At 49.2% G+C, this 18,898-nt stretch overlaps 2 protein-coding genes across 6 annotated transcripts; one reads left to right on the top strand and one right to left on the bottom strand.

Moving 5' to 3' along the window:
• Positions 1 to 723: 723 nt before the first annotated feature.
• TMEM176B (transmembrane protein 176B) lies at positions 724 to 10,095 on the bottom strand. The gene is made up of 7 exons (XM_017874472.1): positions 9,867 to 10,095; positions 5,890 to 6,098; positions 3,391 to 3,501; positions 2,988 to 3,044; positions 2,539 to 2,760; positions 1,510 to 1,629; positions 724 to 1,061 (listed from the first exon to the last, which is right to left on the bottom strand). Exons 2-7 carry the CDS (start codon positions 6,091 to 6,093, stop codon positions 969 to 971), a joined length of 807 nt encoding a protein of 268 aa, XP_017729961.1. The 5' UTR covers positions 6,094 to 6,098; positions 9,867 to 10,095; the 3' UTR covers positions 724 to 968.
• A 206-nt stretch (positions 10,096 to 10,301) lies between these two features.
• Positions 10,302 to 14,619, top strand: TMEM176A (transmembrane protein 176A). Of its 5 annotated transcripts, none has more exons than XM_017874474.1 (7): positions 10,302 to 10,395; positions 11,041 to 11,292; positions 11,735 to 11,845; positions 12,907 to 12,963; positions 13,127 to 13,336; positions 13,866 to 13,976; positions 14,330 to 14,619. In XM_017874474.1, the coding sequence occupies exons 2-7, from the start codon at positions 11,086 to 11,088 to the stop codon at positions 14,363 to 14,365; spliced, it is 732 nt and encodes a 243-aa protein (XP_017729963.1). In that variant the 5' UTR covers positions 10,302 to 10,395; positions 11,041 to 11,085; the 3' UTR covers positions 14,366 to 14,619. The 5 variants fall into 5 exon arrangements, with proteins under 5 accessions (XP_017729963.1, XP_017729967.1, XP_017729965.1 ...); XM_017874478.1 differs by having other exon boundaries at positions 10,310 to 10,395; positions 11,120 to 11,292; XM_017874476.1 differs by having other exon boundaries at positions 10,310 to 10,395; positions 11,073 to 11,292.
• Positions 14,620 to 18,898: the final 4,279 nt, after the last annotated feature.

Raw genomic sequence — 18,898 nt, 5'->3', positions numbered from 1 at the left:
CCCTCGGCACAGGCCCCCAGTCCAAGTCCTGTGCAGGAGCAGGTCTCGCCCAGCGCAGCAGCTCTGCACCTCTGTGATACCACTCTGCCAAGAGGGAAGGTGCAGGCCCTGCAGCCCATTGGCTTGGATCTGAAGACCAGCCCTGTGGGGCTGCTAAGTCATGAAACTGACCTCATGGAGATTTCATAAAGCCCCTACCAGCTTTCCAGCTAGAGAAATGCTTACATCTATATATGTATGTCTTCACATGTAAAGAAAATGGAAAAAGTCAAAATCAATTCACTGTCATTTACAATGAAAGGAAAGAAGACTAAGGATGGTGTTTATGTGGGTGTGGAGAGAGGAAAAGAGACAGAACCAACACTAATTACTGCTCAACAAAAAAAGAGAAAGGAAGGAAGATGGGGGGGAGGGGCAAAAATCTCGTTCCATGCTCCACACAGTTCTCTCAAGTCTACAGGCTGAGGTCGTCGGAGCCTAGACAATCTCAGCAGGTAAGAAGATTCTAGGCCCACTAGACTTCCTTCCACTTTACACTGAAATGAATAAAATCATAAAAAGGGGTTTTGCCACCTGGGATGTAGAGCAGAACATAATTAAATTTAGTCTTCTTGGGACAGTGTTTCAATGGGATAAGTCAGCTCCCATTTAACCTCATACATAGCGACACAAAGAAAGGCCTTTCACGGCGCACAAGGGGTATAAACAAAGAGAAACCATATCTTTCTGGGCAAAATTGTTTTTCTGGATTGTTTATTATGTTTAATCAGCACTGTGGAAAATGCAACAATATCTGTTCATGGACTTGAGAACCCCGGAGCGGGAACAGCAGGTGCTAATGTGGGGAGAAGAAAGGAGGATGATCTGGACAGCAGCCATAGGGGAGGCAAGTGTGAGGAGCCAGGAGTGGGGGCCCTGGGCTGCCCCAGACAGAGACATGCGGGCATCCCGGTGGGGTCTTTGGCAGCTCACAGGACAATGGCAGTGGAGGTCTGCTCCCTAGAGGGTGAGGGGGGCACTGAATTCTCCCCTAGTAGTCTCTTCTCTGATCCTTCCTCATTCTGGAAAAAAAAAGAAAAAAGAAATCCTTCAGGGAAAAGGATGCAGGCAGAGTTAGCATCATAGAACTCAGAAAGCAGAAAGAGGAAAGGAGGAGGGAAAGGAAAAGGTGACAGGAAACATAGATTAGGCAAAAAAAAAAAAAAAAAAAAAAAAAAAACAAGGTGGCAGAGGAAGGGGAGTGGGACAAACACTTGGGACAGGGCAGAGGGGAGAGTGGGGAGATCAGAGCAGGGGAGGGCGCAGAGAGGCACAGGGTAGCGAGAGTTGGCCCAGGACCATGGTGATGGCCACATTCCCCGACAGCAAAGGGGAGAGTTGCATATGGAAAGAAGCTGAGGGGGACCAGCCCAGCCTCAGGTTCGGGTGCCCCTGACCCTGCACTCCTACCTACACTCCTACTCACCACCCAGACTCACACTGCCCAGCGGCCCCTGCCCGATAACTCACCAGGGGCTGGGAGCTCTGGCCACACAAGTTTCGAAGATTCACTCCCAAGGAAGCCAAGGACACAATGACCTTAAAGACACAGACAGCCAGGAACAGGGCACGGATTGCTGTGAACAACTTCTGGAGATAACGGAAAAACAAAGATAGTCAGGTATCAGCTACTCCAATGCTGCCACATCACCACCCTCTCCACCCACCCAGGCACTGACTCTATCCAGCTTGCTGCTCCCACCACAGCTGACTGTGTTTCCAGCCACAGCTTCCATCCACTGGCTTGTCTGCAGAGTGACCTTATCACTCCCTGTCAAGAAGTGGAGACTATTCCTTCAATCCCTAGAATCTGGAAGGGCCTAGGACTGCTTTGGCCACAGTGAAAGTGACACTATCCAGTGACAGGGTAGCCCTTAGCTGGTCTGGCAGCTTCTACTTTCTGTCTCCTGAAATGCTTGCAACTAGGGTGCTCCCCATCGGAATCCAGTTTCTGTGCTATGAGAAGCCCAAGCCACGTGGAGAAGCCATCGCTGGCTCTTGCTGACAGCCTCCGCTGAGCTCTGGACCATGCAGCTGCATCATCTCAGACCCCCAACCTTGGCGAGCACTTGGATAACTTCACCCCCATCTGACTGTAACTGCATGAGAAAACCCGTGAGTGAGGATGGCTCGTCTGAATCCAGCCAACTCATAGCACCGTGAGAAATAATAGTTGTAATTTTAAGCCACTACATTTTGGGGTGGTTTTTAATTCAGGAATGGAAAACTGGGATACCGACACACCAGAAAAGCCAGAAGAGTGGCCCGCTATCTCCTCTCTGAAATGTCTCCTCTTTGTTCCTCATCCCCTTTGATTCAGAGGATCTTCATATCATGAGGTCTGAGAAATGTCTGCAGCTTACATTAAAACCTCCTGAATGAAAGACTCAGCATGAGGTCCAAGCTCAAAGAGCCTACATCTCTCTCCTCCAGCGCCCCCAGCTCCCTGGGAACAAAGAGCTGTGATGGGTCCCCAAAGACTGGACTCTTCCTGCTCACCCTCAGCATCTGCATGTAAGCTCTACACTCCTCCTTCTGCCATTGGCTCTCTTGACTTCGCCATCTGTACCCAGTGGTAGGGATGACGAGGTCCAAGGGATCACACACAGTGTCAATGTATAAAAAGGGTTCAGTTTGCCAGATGAAGCTATTCACGCAGAGGACAACAGCAGCCATAGCTGTAGCAAAGCCAGACAGGGTGAACAGGCTGGATACATAGCCCTGGAAGAGAAAGAGGGTCAAGACACAGGCTCCTTCAATCAGTGGAAGAGTCATGAGGTCCCTGCCTCAAAGCCGTCTCCTCTTCCCCAGCCCTTGTCCAACCCTCTCCTGCCCTCCAAGAAAGACCCCAAGATATTGGCAACCAAAGGGCAGAAGACAGATAATGGAGCAGAACTCAGGAGGGGGTCAGTGAACAAGGTGGAGGAGAGAGGGTGTCCAAGACTCACAGCAAGTTTGCCCGGGTGCTTCTCATGGACAATGGCCCCAGCTCCCGCTGCGATCGCCTGAAAAGAGACACCAGAAAAAGGCCTCCAGTTTACTCTTCTGAATTGGTCTATCATCACCCTCCCACCAGCAGTTCCCAGAACAGTCAATGTGAAGCAGGATCCCAGGGAAAGACAAAGAACTCTGACACAGAGACAGGACTCCACCTACACCTGCCCCACCTCTCCCACTTGTCTTCAAGAGAAAAATGGAAGTGACAGGGTCTCAGCTACACCCTAGGGCAGCTTCCTCATGGCCAAAGGCCATTTGGCCCCAGAGGCTTTGGTTGCTTCCCCAGAGCCCCAACCCAGACCTATAAGCACCTTCTTGCCCATCACAACTTGCCTCCCCCTGTTCCTTACTCACCACAGACCCCACCCAGAAGGCACAGCCTGAGGCACGCAGCACAGTCCAGGGCCCCAAGCAGAGACACACTCCAAGAGCACAACTCACAACCCCCAGCAATATCTGAGTCACCTGCAAGACAGAATGAGAAACCAGACCCCTTTCCATGAGCCCACGTGCCCCAGCTGCCCCGGGAGCAGCTTCCTGGCTCCTATCTAGGTGGCTCTCCTCTCCATTTCCTCTGCCTTAACCTCTCTGCAGCTCTGATTCTGGAAGGTTCTGTCCCCTTAAAATCCATGAAGCAGCACTGGCCTGGGTCTCCCCTCACCCTTCTCATAGGCTTGGCTATTTATCCTTCATCACTTTTTCCCAACTTCAACAGTTTCTCATCCCACCTGAAGATTCCCACTTTTTCCCCCCATTCTCCTTCAGAGGTCCCATTGTCCCATCCAAATACCCAGCCTGACCTGAGCTTCTGGCCTATCCTTTCTCTTCAGATCCAAACACACACTCTTGAGGGCTCTGTGACAGACACAAAGATGTGCCGCTAAGACACCCTTCAAGAAAGGGCTTGTTTGATTGCTGACCGCCTACAGTTGTCAGCTCCTTCAGGGTCACCCTAATTTTTCAAGCTGAAGACACATGCTGAGGAGAGCCCCCCAGCCAATGACTAAGCAAGACAGTGGCTCAAAGGCCACCTCCACCCAGTGTGGAACTCCTGCAGTGGGCAGCCTTTGCCTGGAAACTCCCCACTGGCCTGGTAGAGTCTGCATTGCAGCCTGATGGTTCCTCGTACCCAATCCTGCTCCCTCTCTTTTCATTCCGTAGGTATCATACCCCAAAAAGCCGTTCACACACCCAACTCCAACTCAGAAGAGAATTCCTCTTCTTCCTGGAAAACCCAACTGTCACCACCTGCACATCCTACTGGCATCTCGAATTTGTCACATCCAAATCCCACACCCCCCACCAACTACCACACACACACACACACACACACACACACACACACACACACATCTCTCGAACCACCTGCACATCCTACCGGCATCTCGGATTTGTCACATCCAGATCCCACACTCCCCCTGCTACCACACACATACATCTCTCAAATGTCTGCTCCTCCTGACTTTGAGGGCTCTGATCTCCTGGTCACCCACACTTCAACCCTCTGTATGCTGTGGATGCCTCTCTTCCCTTATCCCCCACCATCCCTTCACTCCCATGCCATGGAGGTCTGCAAAGGACAGGGACTCCTTTATCTCCCTACCATTCCTGCTATGATTATGCAAGTGCAGACCCTCGATCCTTCTCACCTGGATGCCTCCTGACTCTGAGGCAGGTTCCTGCTCATAATCCATCCACAGTCTTCTCACTGTCAAAGCTGATTCAGGACAGACTCCACCCCTGGTCTTTCAAGGTTCTCAGCAATATGGCCCCAAATCACCCATTCATGAAGCCCATTTTCTTTACTCTTAACCATTATAGAACTTGCCCTATGCCTTCTGGCCTCTTTGCCTTCGCTCCTGTCATTCTTTAACCTGGAATTCTTTTTTGTCCATCTTCCACCTCTGTCTATACCTATTCCTTCTCCATTCAGGGTTCTCCTGCCCTCAAGGATGTCAGATGTGCTTCTCCCTCGCCTGATCTACCTTTAGTTCCATCATTAGTGTAGCTGCTGTTTCTTCTGATGGTCACTGAGCACTTTTAGATATAGCCCAGGGATTCTCTCTGTAGTTTGGCCTGAAGTGCTGAACACATTGCCTTGCACCTGTAGGCTCTCAGTCCATGTCGGGTCAATGAAACTGAATTAATAGCCTCTAGACTCTTCTTCCTGTTGCCCCACCTCTGGCTGGGACCAACTCCTCTGCACCAAAGAGGAGGTCGATTATTCCTTTTCATCCAAATTTCTGTGGGGATACTTACAACTTTTTCCTACACAGGATGAGGTATAAATAGTGATTTCTCACGTCCCTCTCATGGAAATTCAACCCACTTTCCTTTTTTGCATCCTATTGAAGAAGGAGAGTTTCCATTGTGAAAGCTGAGCCTACAAATGGGGTCATTCTTGTCACACTCAGCTAAAACAGAGTCAAGTGGCCAGGGGCAAAAAGCACTAGGGGCACAAAATGTTGCTCCCAAAATGTAATTCTCTACAAATCAGGCTGCTGAAGCTGCCTGCTGCAACCTGAAACCAGCTTTATCTACAGCTTCTGACCTTGCTACAACTCTACGATTAATTTTACCCACACCATCGCTCACCCATCAGAGCTCGCCAGCTCCCCAAAACCTATGATCTTTCTTGAAGGGCAATATGTAACATTTCTCCTTTTTATAAGACTTTAACCTTCTCTTTGTTCCAAAGACGTACTGCAGACCACCTGGTCTGTGTGTATGCCCCAAATTGCAATTATCTACTCCCAAATAAAATGTTTTAATTTTGAAGATTTGATTCTATATTTTAATTGACCGCATCACCTCGTCAATGTGCCCCCCTATCCTGCACCAGCCCAGTCTTACCCCTAGAGCCAGCTGCTCATAACCAATCCTGGCTGTGGAAGGCACAGTGTCCCCAGGGTGAAAAAGAAATTTCTTCAGAGAACTTCCAGCTTTCAGCAGTTGTGTCAAAGTTGACTCCTGGTGGATGTGGACGTTGATGTGGGAGGGCTGGGATGGCGTAGAGGCCACAGCAACTCCATTCACAATCACCATGTTTTGGGTCATCCTGCCTGTCAGGGAGAAGACATACAGAAGTGAGGTCTGGGAACTTGGTGAGGGAAAAATACACAGCACAGGTGAAAGGAGAGAAATAGTGTCTTTGTCAAGACCCCAGATGGGCACAATGGCTCACGCCTGTAATCCCAGCACTTTGGGAGGCTGAGGTGGGTGGATTACCTGAGGTCAGGAGTTCAAGACCAGCCTGGCCAATGTGGCAAACCCCTTCTCTACTAAAAATACAAAAATTCGCATGGTGGTGTGCACCTGTAGTCCCAGCTACTCAGGAAGCTGAGGCAGGAGAATCACTTGAATCCGGGAGGCTGAGGTTGAAGTGAGCTGAGATCCTGCCACTACACTCCAGCCTGGGTAACAGAGTGAGACTCCGTCCCAAAAAAAAAAAAAAAAAAAAAAAAAGTCTTTGTCAAGATCCAAAAGGTCTTCCCAGTGCAGATATCAATGTCACAGTGACCTTAGTGATTAGTGACTTAGTATATCTGTATACATATCTTTACACATAATACTTTACACATAAAAATGTTAAGAGATACAAAAGGCTATATATATCTTTAAAACCTTATCTCTCATCTTTTTCCCTCAACCACCTATTTGCCTTGCAGATGGAAAGTAATATTATTGGTTTCTTATAAATCCTACCATGACATTTTTGCATACAAAAGTGTGAAAAGTATTTCTCTCCCCTTTTCCCCCTTTTCCCACAAATAGCAGCATACTATACACACTGATTTGCATGATGCTGTGTTCACATGATCATATGTTTTTAGAATAACCCTACATGAGTCCATGAAAAGTGTCAACCTAAATAACAGAGAGAGGCTTTCCAAAAGAAAATGAGATTTATTCCAGAATAGGGCATTACAACAAGAATATGCTTACCATAGTAAATCATGTGAACATTCAGGCAGGTAAAAGAAGACAAAGGTTTTTAAAGGAAAAATGGGGAGACTTACATAATCACTTTGAGATGATCATCCTTGGCTACAAGGATCAATAACAAGGGTGACACCTGTCCAGGGTTAGACAGGCAGTTGCTGGTGGATGTCCTCACAGAAGTATTTTTTTGTGTAAGGTTATCATTTTACAGAGTCCTTTGTGATGATTTTTGTTACCAGGTATTTATGCATGAGAACCCTGCCTTGTGGGCTTTCTCAGGCTCTAATTTTCAGATTTTTTTTAACACAAGTGACTCGATTATGATTCTGACAACTTTCACAAAAGCTTCTTCACTCATTTGTGTAACTGCATGTATTTCATGAGTATGAATTTCTTATAATTTATTTAAGTGGTTCCCTATTGGCAGACATTTAGGTTATTTCCAATCCTTTTCCATTACAGACAATGTGGAATTGGCAGGGCAACTGGAATGTGCATTTGCAATTTTAGTAGATATTGTCAGTTATCCTCCACGGAGGTGGTAGCAATTCACATACAGGAGGCAAACTCTTTTATCCTTTTCCTTTTATATGGGGAAAAATGCATTGATTTTAATCAATTTTATGTAATAAAATGTCCCATTTTAAATGTATATCTCAATGAGTTTTGACAAATTTATACATTTGTGCAATTACAGCTACAATCAAGATAAAGGACATTCCTGCACTGCAACACGTTCCCTAAAGCCCCTCCCCAGGAAATAACCCCAACCACTAGCCATGAGCAACCACTAACTTGCTTTCTGTAATGATTTGCATATATTTTTAATCCATGGTTCTCTTTTATTATTATTATTATTTTTTTTTTTTTTTTTTGAGATGGAGTCTCACTCTGTCACCCAGGCTAGAGTGCAATGGTGCGATCTCAGCTCACTGCCAGCTCCACCTCCCAGGTTCACGCCATTCTCCTGCGTCAGTCTCCCAAGTAACTGGGACTACAGGTGCCCACCACCAAGCCCAGCTAATTTTTTGTATTTTTGGTAGAGACGGGGTTTCACCGTGTTAGCCAGGACGGCCTCGATCTCCTGACCTCGTGATCCACCTGCCTCAGCCTCCCAAAGTGCTGGGATTACAGGCGTGAGCCACCGCGCCTGGCCGGTTCTCTTCTATATTTTAGAGAGAGAAATGGGGTATTGCTTTGTTGCCCAGGGTGGTCTCAAACTCCTGGACTCAAGCAATCCTCCCACCTCAGCCTCCCAAAGTGCTGCAATTACAGGTGTGAGCCACCAGGACCACGCCTGGCCCATAGTTCTCTTATTATGAGTGAGGTTGATTTTTTTTTCATATGTTAAGGGGCGTTTTTATTTCTTCTTTTGTGAGCTCTCCGTTCACATCCTATGTCCTTGTTTTGTTTTGATTTTTTCTATGGAAGTTCTTTATCTATTCACCAAATTACCACTTGTGATATAAGTTTCAAATGTTTCTTTACAATTTGTAGTTTATTTTTTGACCTTGCTTGTATTTTCATACACTCCATATTCTATTTCATTCTGTTTATGGTGTCTAGCTCTTAGACTTTTAAAGGACTTCCCCGTTTCAAGATTACAAAATAATCTTCCATATTTTCTTCTAAGTGGCTTTATGCTTTCAGTTTTCACTTTTAAATGTTGACCATCTGGAATTTGGGAGCTGCGTGACCAACCTTGGCCGTTGGGAGACACGGATCCAAGTTCTGTTGCTGACATTCCGATGTTTAACTTCTGAAAGATACGTTCCATTTGTGGAATACATCTTCTTTTTCTCAGTGATTTAAAATTCTCTCCTGAGCAGAAACGAAGCTCCCCTAGGAATGTAGGCCTATTCTAGTCCTTATATTCTGCCCATTGGCATGTCTCATGGGCTAGGCATCATTACCACAATTTTAACCTGGAGCTTAATGCTAATTGGGCTGTTTCACAATCCCTTCGTGTGGTTTTTCTTTCAGAATTGTCATGGCTATTTTTGCTAGATTACTTCTCCACGTGCACTTTAGAATCAGCTTGCCTGGCTCTAAAATAAATCCTGCATAGGTAATTCTAATGGACACCCTGGCTAAGTATCACAGTTTAAATCAAATATTATTAACAATTCTAATAACACCTGCCATTCGTTCTCTACCTACTTTTCAAAGCACTTTCACTCTTTCATCCACCTGGCCTCCTTGGGGTTAGAAAGGACAGGGGTTAGACAATTCCACACTTGCACAAAGGAGCATCAGACTGCTTCCCACAAAACGAAGCCCAGCCCCAGATTCCAGCCAGACCTTCCCTTGAGGGCCCAGGCCTCGCCCTGAGTGCACCTCAGGTTCCAGCTATCTCCGGGCCCCCAGGACCACTGCTTCCCCCAACTCACGCCAACCCCTAGATCTGCCTCGCCCCCTCCTGAGGAGTCGGATCTGAACCAGGCCGGCACCGCAGAGATTACCCCTGCCGGCCACCGGACGCCTGGTAGGTGGTGGGCTCTTCCCGGCTGCCCCGAACGCTTTTCTCTGTCCAGCTCCTCCTGTGCCCCGGGACTGGGGAAAGCGTCCGGCAGCCCCGCCACGCCCTGGCCCCGTCCCAGGAGCCACCCCACCGTAGGGCTCCAGCCAGGGTCCAGGTGTGCGGGTGGCGGAAAGTACAGGGGACGAGCCAGGCCCAAGCCTCTCCTCCTGCTCTCCAGCCGTTTTTCTGGGGAGAAACACCTGCACCCAGCTGTCCCTCCCTCCTACGCGAGTTCTCCTGGAAACCAGGATGGAGGAAGAAAGACGTCTTGTGGACAGGACGGGGTGGGGACATGGCCCTGGGGACTCCTCGTGACAGAGGGTCCTGCGGCAAGAGGGTCTCCCGGGCCGCAGGGGCCCCGCCTCACCTGCCGTCCTCCGGGAGCTGGCGGCGTAGCAGAGCGGACAGGAGCTGACCCCGAGCAGGGGAGCGACGGGAGGGCGGAGATGGCAGATGCAGGGGTGGGGGCTGAGGCCCCGCCCAGGCTGCGCGGTTTCCCGAAACCAGCTGCGGCCCCGGGGTCCGGCAGGGGGGTTCAGCCTGGAGGAGCGGACCTGGCGGGAGAAGGCCGAGCCCCCGCGCGACCCCTGAGCTCCCACTCGCCCACATTCGCACGCCGGCCCTGGCTGGGCGGAGCTGGGGGCGAGGACGACCCCACGGGCTTTCCCAGGGCCGTCCGCCCGCGCACCCTCCCAGCTCCCCAGAGCCCAGTGACCCTCGGGCAGCGAGAGAACCCCAGACGGACCCCAGGCCCTGCAGCCTGCCGTGAACCCGAGGGGCTGAAGTTCAACCCTGCCCCCGCCTCTACCCCCGCCTCCACCTCCAATTCTCAACCCACTTCTCCAGCCGGCGCCCCAGCCCTCCCGCTGCCTGCTCGCAGGTCCCGAGGAGCGCAGGTGAGGCGGCGCCCCACTCCTGGCTGCCCGCGGGACTCCTTCCGCACGCGCCCCGAGGTGCCTCCGCAGAGTTGGAGGGGCGTAGGAGGGACCCCCACCCAGGGATGAGACTGCAGGAAGGGGACTGCGGAGGAGGCCAGGTGCGGCCCCCGCTTTTGACCTCCCTCCGCACCGCTCTGCGGTCCTACCCTGGGCAGGGGCGGCGTGAACCTGTCGGGCGTGAGCAACGGTCGGTGGAGCTGGAGGTCGGCGGTGGCGGGGTCAGGGGGTATCCGGAGCCCAGCTGGGGCGCGGCTGCTGCCACATGAGCTCCACAGGCAGCCAAGGGCTCGGTCCTGTCCCAGAGCCTGCAGACTGTGGAGGGGAGACCGCAGGAAGAGCCCGGGTGGAGGGGATGAGTGGTGGGGGCGTGGGGCGCTGCTTGACCTAGACGCCTAGGCCCTGGGAGGAGGATGCGGGGGACAGAGCAGATCTGGGGCGAAAGGTGAGGTTCCCGTAGGCTCAGCGGTTGCCGCAGCCCCAGCATGATCAGCAGCCCCCTCTGCTACACGCACTCCCCTCCTGAGGGGGCAGGGGTGCGGCTCTGTGACCAGGACAGCCATTCATTCGGTAACCTTGAGCCCCACTGGCCCCTGACTTCCCCAGCTCCAATGAAATCTGCGAAAATCTTCTGACAGCCCTTCCTCCCTGATGCTGCCTTCTTCACACACGGTGTCCCTGACAGTGGAGACAGCCGACAGTGATGAGATGGCCCCTGAAGCCCCACAACCCACCCACGTCGATGTGCACATCCACCAGGAGTCTGCCCTGGCCAAGCTCCTGCTGACCTGCTGCTCTGCGCTGCGGCCCCGGGCCACCCAGGCCAGGGGCAGCAGCCGGCTGCTGGTGGCCTCGTGGGTGAGTGTGATGGCCTGCCTCGTGGGGCGGCAGGAGGGACTCCCCACCTCCTGCCGCAGCAGCACTTTCTGCCAGCCTCCCTCTCAACAGGACACCGAGCCAGTTGTGTCTTCTTACTTAGGAATGTGACTCTCTGGCATTCTCAGTAAGAGCCTGGGAAGGGGAAGCTCTGGGCTGAACGGGTGTGGAGGAGCCACTGACCCTGCCCAGTCCCAATCAGTGGAGCCCTTTCCTCTCAGCCAAACTCAGGATGGGCCGGCTCTCCTCCCTTTCTCTACTCTTTTCTCCTCCTCCTTCCTCTTCTTCTTTCTCCTCCTCCTCCTCTTCTCCTTTCTCTTCTCCTCTCTCTCTCTCTCCATCTCTTTTTGGGGTTTTAGCAGTTAATCCCTGCAGTGGCAGGTCCACCTAGGAGCTGGGAATCTTAGGGTCCTTTGGCTTTCAGGTGACGCAGATTGTGCTGGGGATCTTGAGTGCAGTCCTGGGAGGATTTTTCTACATCGGCAACTACACCCGCCTGGTCACCTCGGGAGCTGCCATCTGGACAGGGGCTGTGGTGAGCAGAGCAGGACAGTGCTTGACTGCCTGTGAGAAGTGTGAGGCATTGCTCTCCTGATTGTCTTTCTCCAACATGGCGCCACAGAATGCTGGCAGTCGGAAAGATCTGATTATCTAGGCCCATTCCCTGCCTGTTCAGATGAGCAAACAGCTGAGGGCAGTAGTGGCATGTCCCAGTCACACTGCTCTCCCATACCCTGCCCAGTGCTGCTCCCACCAGGCTGGCCACCTCTCCCTGCCTTCAACAGTTAATGTCAACTAAGGATCTAAGGACCTGCTCATCTCTGGATACTTGCCTTGAGATGAGGGAGGCAGAGCGTGCCAAATAGTATGTGATCCCCCAGGAAGCATCACCCCCTGGTTATTCCCATTGTCCTACACAGGCCCTGCACACAATGGGAACCCAGGAATTGTCAACAGATGGGTGTGTGCAGCTTGCACAGGAGCTGGATAGGCTGGTCATGGTACCTACACCCTCAGAATAGCAGTAAAACACTTATATTTACTGAGAGAAACCGAAAGTAATCACCTTCACCCAGCCCATGGCAAAATACCCAGATTAGTTACAGAATTAGCCAAACAGGATTCAGGTCCACCTGTCCACTGGGATATACTAGATTTCCTGTTCTTCAAGCTCAGGTGAGTGGATCATTGGGCACTGTTAGGACAGGCTTCTAAACCTAATAGTGCCCACTCTGTATAGACTCACCCTTTATTGAGAGCTTCTGCAACACCCTATGACTTTTATCCACAAGATCCCACCATCCCTGGAACTTTCATAAAGCACTTGGTGTTGTTTAAAAAGGAAGATTTAGGAGATCACACCTGGCTTGACCACAAGCTCTTAGGTGTCACTAACGCAGGGCCTTCTGCAGCCTCAGGAGTTGGATCGGGCTCCACCCTCTCAGCAGTTATCTTACCATGGATAATAAAGCTTAGCATGAAACCTCCGGCCCAAGCTGAGTGTGCTAGGGAAGGGCCTGCTGCATGGAGGGTGTCTCGTCGGAGGGGACTTGCATTTCCTGTGCTAAGCCTGCTCCTGGCTCAATCTCTCCCCAGGCTGTGCTAGCTGGAGCTACTGCCTTCATTTATGAGAAACGGGGTGGTACCTACTGGGTAAGTTCAGGGAAGGGCATGGGAGGGGACCAGGTTCAGGCTGGAGGCCACCCCAATCTCCTGCCCTGTCACAGGCTTCTCTGGGCCTTGCCCTATTTTCCCCCGATTGGACTCTGGGAGAGACTGAAACATGAAGATTTCTCTCTGCTTCCTCCCTCCGCAGGCCCTGCTGAGGATTCTTCTAGCGCTAGCAGCTTTCTCCACAGCCATCGCTGCCCTCAAACTTTGGAATGAAGATTTCCAATATGGCTATTATTACAACAGTGTCTGCCACATCTCCACCTCGAGTGGCTGGAACACCCCAGCCCCCACTCACAGTCCAGAAGAAGTCAGAAGGCTACACCTGTGTACCTCCTTCCTCTACATGCTAAAGGTAGGTGGCCAAGGGGAAGGTGCAGCAGCAGGTGAGGCAGGGATGGCCAGGCCAGGCCAGGGGCAAGAGTCAGCTTCTCCACCAGAAATAGCTGTTGCCTATTCTGCACCAAGCTTGAGTATTGTCACCAAGGACAAAGCATCAAACAAAACAGAAATGGCTCCTGTAGGGTATTACAGACTAGTGGGCAATACAAGCATTAAAATAATAATAAATGAACCAATATAGCAAGTGTGCAAAGTGCTGCAAAGGTGTTAAATGCATGGTTTCCCTTGATCCTCTGAAGTCTTGGAGGTTATCAGGGAATCAAATCATAGCCCAAACCTGTCACTGTGTAAATGAGGACGCAGGCCCAATGTGAGGGGTTTCCAGCTGCATTCTGCACACTACATGCATTGACTTCCCCTCCAGAAGCCACAAACTTGAAGATAAAGGGGTAGAGATTTTCCCAGGTCAACAAGGAGCATGAGGACAGAGCAGGAAGGCAGTTGTCATCCTGGTGCTTATGGCCTTGGCCCTCTGTCCCCAGGCCTTGTTCCGTACCCTTCAGGCCATGATCTTGGGTGTCTGGATTCTGCTGTTTCTGGCATCTCTAGCCCCTCTGTGGCTGTACTGCTGGAGAAAGTTCCCAACCAAAGGGGTGAGTCCCTAAAGTGTGTGCCTGTGTGTTTGGGGCAGTGGAGCTGCTCAAAGGAGACAGGAATGGACAGTGGACAGTTTGGGGAGGAGAAAGGGGCTCATGACCCAAGTCCCAACTATTATCATGCCTGTCTTTCTACCCAGTGGTGGCCCAGCCTGGAAAGCCCCTATCCCCAACCAAGCGGCCCCCAAGTCAAAGAGCCCAGGAATCCAGGGAAGTCCATATCCATGCTATACCTTTGCATCAGGTAGCATGCAGCTGATTCTGGTAGTTCCAGAGCTAAGCAGCCCTGAAGGAAAGACTCCACCCTTTCTTTCCCACTCACGATTGTCTTGCCTTTCCTTTTCCCTTAGAAAAGACACCAGAAGGAGATGTTGGAAGTGAGCTGAATCTAGCCATGCCTCTCCTGATTATTAGCGCCTGGTGCTTCTGCACTGTGCATCCCTGCATCTGACTGCTGGAAGAACCAGACTGGGGAAAAGAGACTCTTCAACATCCCCAGTTATCCTGCTGCCATGACCATGGCCACAACCCTGCTCCAGCAGCACTTGCCTATTCCTTACGTCCCTTCCCTATCCTGCTCCGCTTCATGTCCCCTCCTGAGCAGTCATGTGATAATAAACTCTCATGTTATTGTTCCCAGGTTCTCGCTTAGTTATTCCAGAGAATTTCTCTTGGTTGGAGTAGGAAGTGGAGAAGGAGCCAATGGCAAACCTCAGACACCCTCCCACAGCTCCCCAACCTCCTGCCTTAGGCTAGAGCTGCTGGCCCTGGAGCTAGAACCTCTTTGAGGCTGGTCCTGTGGCTATAGGTTCAAAGGCCTAGGAATAAACGATGAACGGGGCTGAGACTCTGAGCCCACTCCCTACCACTAACATTTAAGAAGGTGAATGCTTGGCAATTTAAGAATTAGATTTTTTTTTTATTGTGACTGTTTGAAAAGATTAAGTAGACAACATAACATTGATAGGACATCCAACAATAAAGAAAGGACATCCAACAATATGACAAAATAGAAACCTTACAAATTACCCATAAAAAATCCTAAAACTGCTGTATAAAATATGAATCATGTATTTTTAAATTCATGACTATGAACCAAGAAAAAGATGGAGGCCATCAAAGCCTATAGAAGAAGTAGGAGCAAGAATTCAGAGTGGAAGCCAGTATCTGCCTGTGTTAGTCCCACAACCACCCCCACACTCAGTGTTCCACTTGAAGGACCTACGGGGCTCAGCATGTAGTTGTGTTCATGGCTAAGTTATATTATAGTAAAAGGACACACAAGGTGGGGAAAGAACATATTAGGTGGACTCTGGAAGAATCCGGGCACAGGCTTCCTATATCCTCCCACAGTGAGAGGCTACACAGTAATACAGCAGTGTTTCTGCCCAGGGAAGCCCACCTAAGACTCAAAGACCAGGGTTTTTATTGAGAGCTAGCCACATAGGCACTCCCTCCACTGCACAGCTACTGCAATTCCAGACTCCCAGAGGAAAAGCAGGTGTCCACCTGAAATCACATTGTACAGTCTAGGCAAGCTGATAGAGTGAAATTCAGTACACAGGCACACAAAACCACCTTATCAGCATAGGAACATTCCAGAAGCCCAATTCCTAGAAGACAACCAAGGGTAGCAAAACCTTGTAAAGGGTGACTCTCTGTGTTAACTCTTTCCTGCACACTGCCCTAAGGGCATCTGCCAACCTCTTGCAACCCAAAACTGCACTTAATAACTATGTGAAAGACAATAAATGAAGCCTAGAGCCACTTAAGCTGGAGAGTTACAGTGAAGGACCCAGTATACATCTTCACTTTCAGAGAAGAATTGGGAAAAAAATCCACTCCATAGAGGGGGATGACAAGTAAACTCTTGGTGATAGGAGTCAGATGAAGATTCATGAATACAAGCCGGCCCTAACATGGACTTAGGGATGGAATTCCCACTACTTGGATAAACCCCCAAACCCTGAGAAAATAATTTAAAGGTCCTCAAGATGGTAGTGACCCCTGACACCTGTCAGAAACAAATGCAAATTCTGCCTGGAAAAATTTATCTTCAACTGAGCCCTTAAATGATCTGCATGACTATATTTTTTAAAGTGACACAAATAAACAGAAAGCAAAAAAAAAAACAAAAAAGATGATGATTATAAATTAAGTTTATGAGTAAGTGCAATAAATATAAATGGATAAAATAGTCCATTTGAAACATAGACTGTATTTTTATAAAACTCATCCATATGCTATTTACATGAAATGCAGCTAAAGCAAAGATACAGAAAGATAGTAAAAGGATGGGGAAAAAAAAACAAATTAGTATGGCTCTATTCAAGAGCATTGCTAGAGACAAAGAGGCCACTCATGGTCAATCCAATCATCATTCTCTCTTCCTTACTAACAGAAATCCAGTTTTGTTTTGTTTTTAAGTCACTACTGCCAGCCTTCCTTGCAACTGAGGATTGCAACGACCCACACACTCAGCCAATGAGAAGTCAAGAGAATTCACTGGGAACAAAAAGAATTGGTTGGTTTCCCTAATTTCTGCTCTCTGCTTCCTCGCCTTCTCCCAGGAATCAGGACCCCATACCTGGCACTGGAGGAGCCATCTTGTGGCTAAGCAGGTAATAGCCACAGGTTGGAAATGATACAAAAGACAAAGGAGGCTGGACCCTCAACAACATAATTGAATATGCCCAACCAGTCTTGGATACTTACCTTTGAACTGTTCTATATGACAAAAAGTAAATGCCTTGCTGGCTTTTTTTAAGGAAAAAATTTTTTTTAATTTACAGTAGCAACAACACTGTAAGATACTTAGAAATAAATCTAGATACTCAAGATTGGTAAAGAAAATCATAAAACTTTATTGAAAAACATTAATGAATACCTAAATTAAATAAAAAGATACATACCATGTTCATAGATGGAAGGACTCCATTTTGTAAAGATGGCATCTCCCTCCAAATTTATGCATAAATTCAGTGCAATCCAAATCAAAATCTCACCAGAGTTTTATTAGTATTTGATTGGCCAATTCTCAACTTGACACAGAAGATCAAAAATTCAAGAATGTCGGCGCGTTCCAAGATGGCCAGATAGGAACAGCTCCGGTCTGCAGTTGCCAGCGTGATCATCACAGAAGATGTGTGATTTCTGCATTTCCAACTGAGGTACCTGGTTCATCTCATTGAGACTGGTTGGACAGTGGGTGCAGCCCACAGAGGGCGAGCCAAAGCAGGGTGGGGCATTGCCTCACTGGGGAAGTGCAAGGGGTCAGGGAATTTTCCTTTCCTAGCCAAGGGAAGCTATGACAGACTGTGCCTGGAAAAATGGAACATTCCCGCCTAAATACTGTGTTTTTCCAACAGTCTTAGCAAACAGCACACCAGGAGATGATATCCCATGCCTGGCCAGGAGGGTCCCAAGCCCATGGAGCCTTGCTCACTGCTAGCACAGCAGTCTGAGATCAACCTGCAAGGCAGCAGCCTGGCAGGGGGAGGGACATGCGCCATTGCTGAGGCTTGAGTAGGTAAACAAAGAAGCCAGGGAAGCTTGAACTGGGTGGAACCCACCACAGCTCAGCAAGGCCTGCTACCTCTGTTGACTCCACCTCCAGGGGTCAGGGGGCAGGGCACAGCTGAACAAAAGGCAGCAGAAACTTCTGCAGACTTAAACCTCCCTGTCTGACAGCTGCGAAGAGAGCAATGGTTCTCCCAGCACACCGTTTGAGCTCTGAGAACTGACAGACTGCTTCCTCAAGTGGGTCCCTGACCCTTGTGTAGCCTAACTGGGAGACACTTCCCAGTAGAGGCTGACTGACACCTCATACAGGCAGGTGCCCCTCTGGGGATGAAGCTACCAGAGGAAGGATCAGGCAGCAATATTTGCTGTTCTGATCAGGCAAACAGGGTCTGGAGTGGACTTCCAGCAAACTCCAACAGACCTGCAGCTGAGGGACCTGACTGTTCGAAGGAAAACTAACAAACAGAAAGGAATAGCATCAAATCAACAAAAAGGACATCCATACCAAAATTCCATCTGTAGGTCACCAACATCAAAGACCAAAGGTAGATAAAACCACAAAGATGGGGAGAAACCAGAGCAGAAAAGCTGAAAATGCTAAAAACCGGAACGCCTCTTCTCCTCCAAAGGATCGCAGCTCCTCACCAGCAACGGAACGAAGCTGGATGGAGAATGACTTTGACAAGTTGACAGGCTTCAGAAGGTCGGTAATAACAAACTTCTCTGAGCTGAAGGAGGATGTTTGAACCCATCGCAAGGACGCTTAAAACCTTGAAAAAAAATTAGACGAATGGCTAACTAGAATAAACAGTGTAGAGAAGACCTTAAACGACCTAATGGAGCTGAAAACCATGGCACAAGAACTATGTGACGAATGCACAAGTTTCAGTAGCCGATTTGATCAAGTGGAAGAAAGGGTACCAGTGATTGAAGATCAAATTAATGAAATAAAGCAACAAGAGAACTTCAGAAGAAAAGAGTAAAAGAAAGAAACAAAGCCTCCAAGAAATATGGGACTATGTGAAAAGACCAAATCTACGTTTGATTGGTGTACCTGAAAGTGACAGGGAGAATGGAACCAAGTTGGAAAATACTCTTCAGGATACTATCCAGGAGGACTTCCGCAACCTAGCAAAGCAGGCCAACATTCAAATTCAGAAAATACAGAGAATGCCACAAAGATACTCCTTGGGAAGAGCAACCCCAAGACACCTAATTGTCAGATTCACCAAGGCTGAAATGAAGGAAAAAATGTTGAGGGCAGCCAAAGAGAAAGGTCAGGTTACCCACAAAGGGAAGCCCATCAGACTAACAGTGAATCTCTCTGGCAGAAACTACAGGCCAGAAGAGAGTGAGGGCCAATATTTAACATTCTTTTTTTTTTTTTTTTTTGAGAC

The sequence above is a fragment of the Rhinopithecus bieti genome, unplaced genomic scaffold (assembly GCF_001698545.2).
Source record: "Rhinopithecus bieti isolate Rb0 unplaced genomic scaffold, ASM169854v2 scaffold_8350, whole genome shotgun sequence".
NCBI lineage: Eukaryota > Metazoa > Chordata > Mammalia > Primates > Cercopithecidae > Rhinopithecus > Rhinopithecus bieti.
The sequence above is the reverse complement of the archived record's forward strand: the minus strand, read 5'-3'. Positions and strand labels throughout refer to the sequence as shown.

What these genes read in the sequence shown, in the direction of transcription:
- TMEM176B (XM_017874472.1), bottom strand. Translation starts at nt 6,093, where the DNA reads ATGACCCAAAACATGGTGATTGTGAATGGAGTTGCTGTGGCCTCTACG. An exon ending in CCTTCTGGGTGGGGTCTGTG is followed by an intron (nt 3,045 to 3,390) that starts GTGAGTAAGGAA and finishes GTCTCTTTTCAG; the next exon opens with GCGATCGCAGCGGGAGCTGG. An exon ending in CTTACATGCAGATGCTGAGG is followed by an intron (nt 1,630 to 2,538) that starts GTGAGCAGGAAG and finishes CGTTATCTCCAG; the next exon opens with AAGTTGTTCACAGCAATCCG.
- TMEM176A (XM_017874474.1), top strand. Translation starts at nt 11,086, where the DNA reads ATGCTGCCTTCTTCACACACGGTGTCCCTGACAGTGGAGACAGCCGAC. An exon ending in GGCTGCTGGTGGCCTCGTGG is followed by an intron (nt 11,293 to 11,734) that starts GTGAGTGTGATG and finishes TTTGGCTTTCAG; the next exon opens with GTGACGCAGATTGTGCTGGG. An exon ending in GAAAGTTCCCAACCAAAGGG is followed by an intron (nt 13,977 to 14,329) that starts GTGAGTCCCTAA and finishes CTTTTCCCTTAG; the next exon opens with AAAAGACACCAGAAGGAGAT.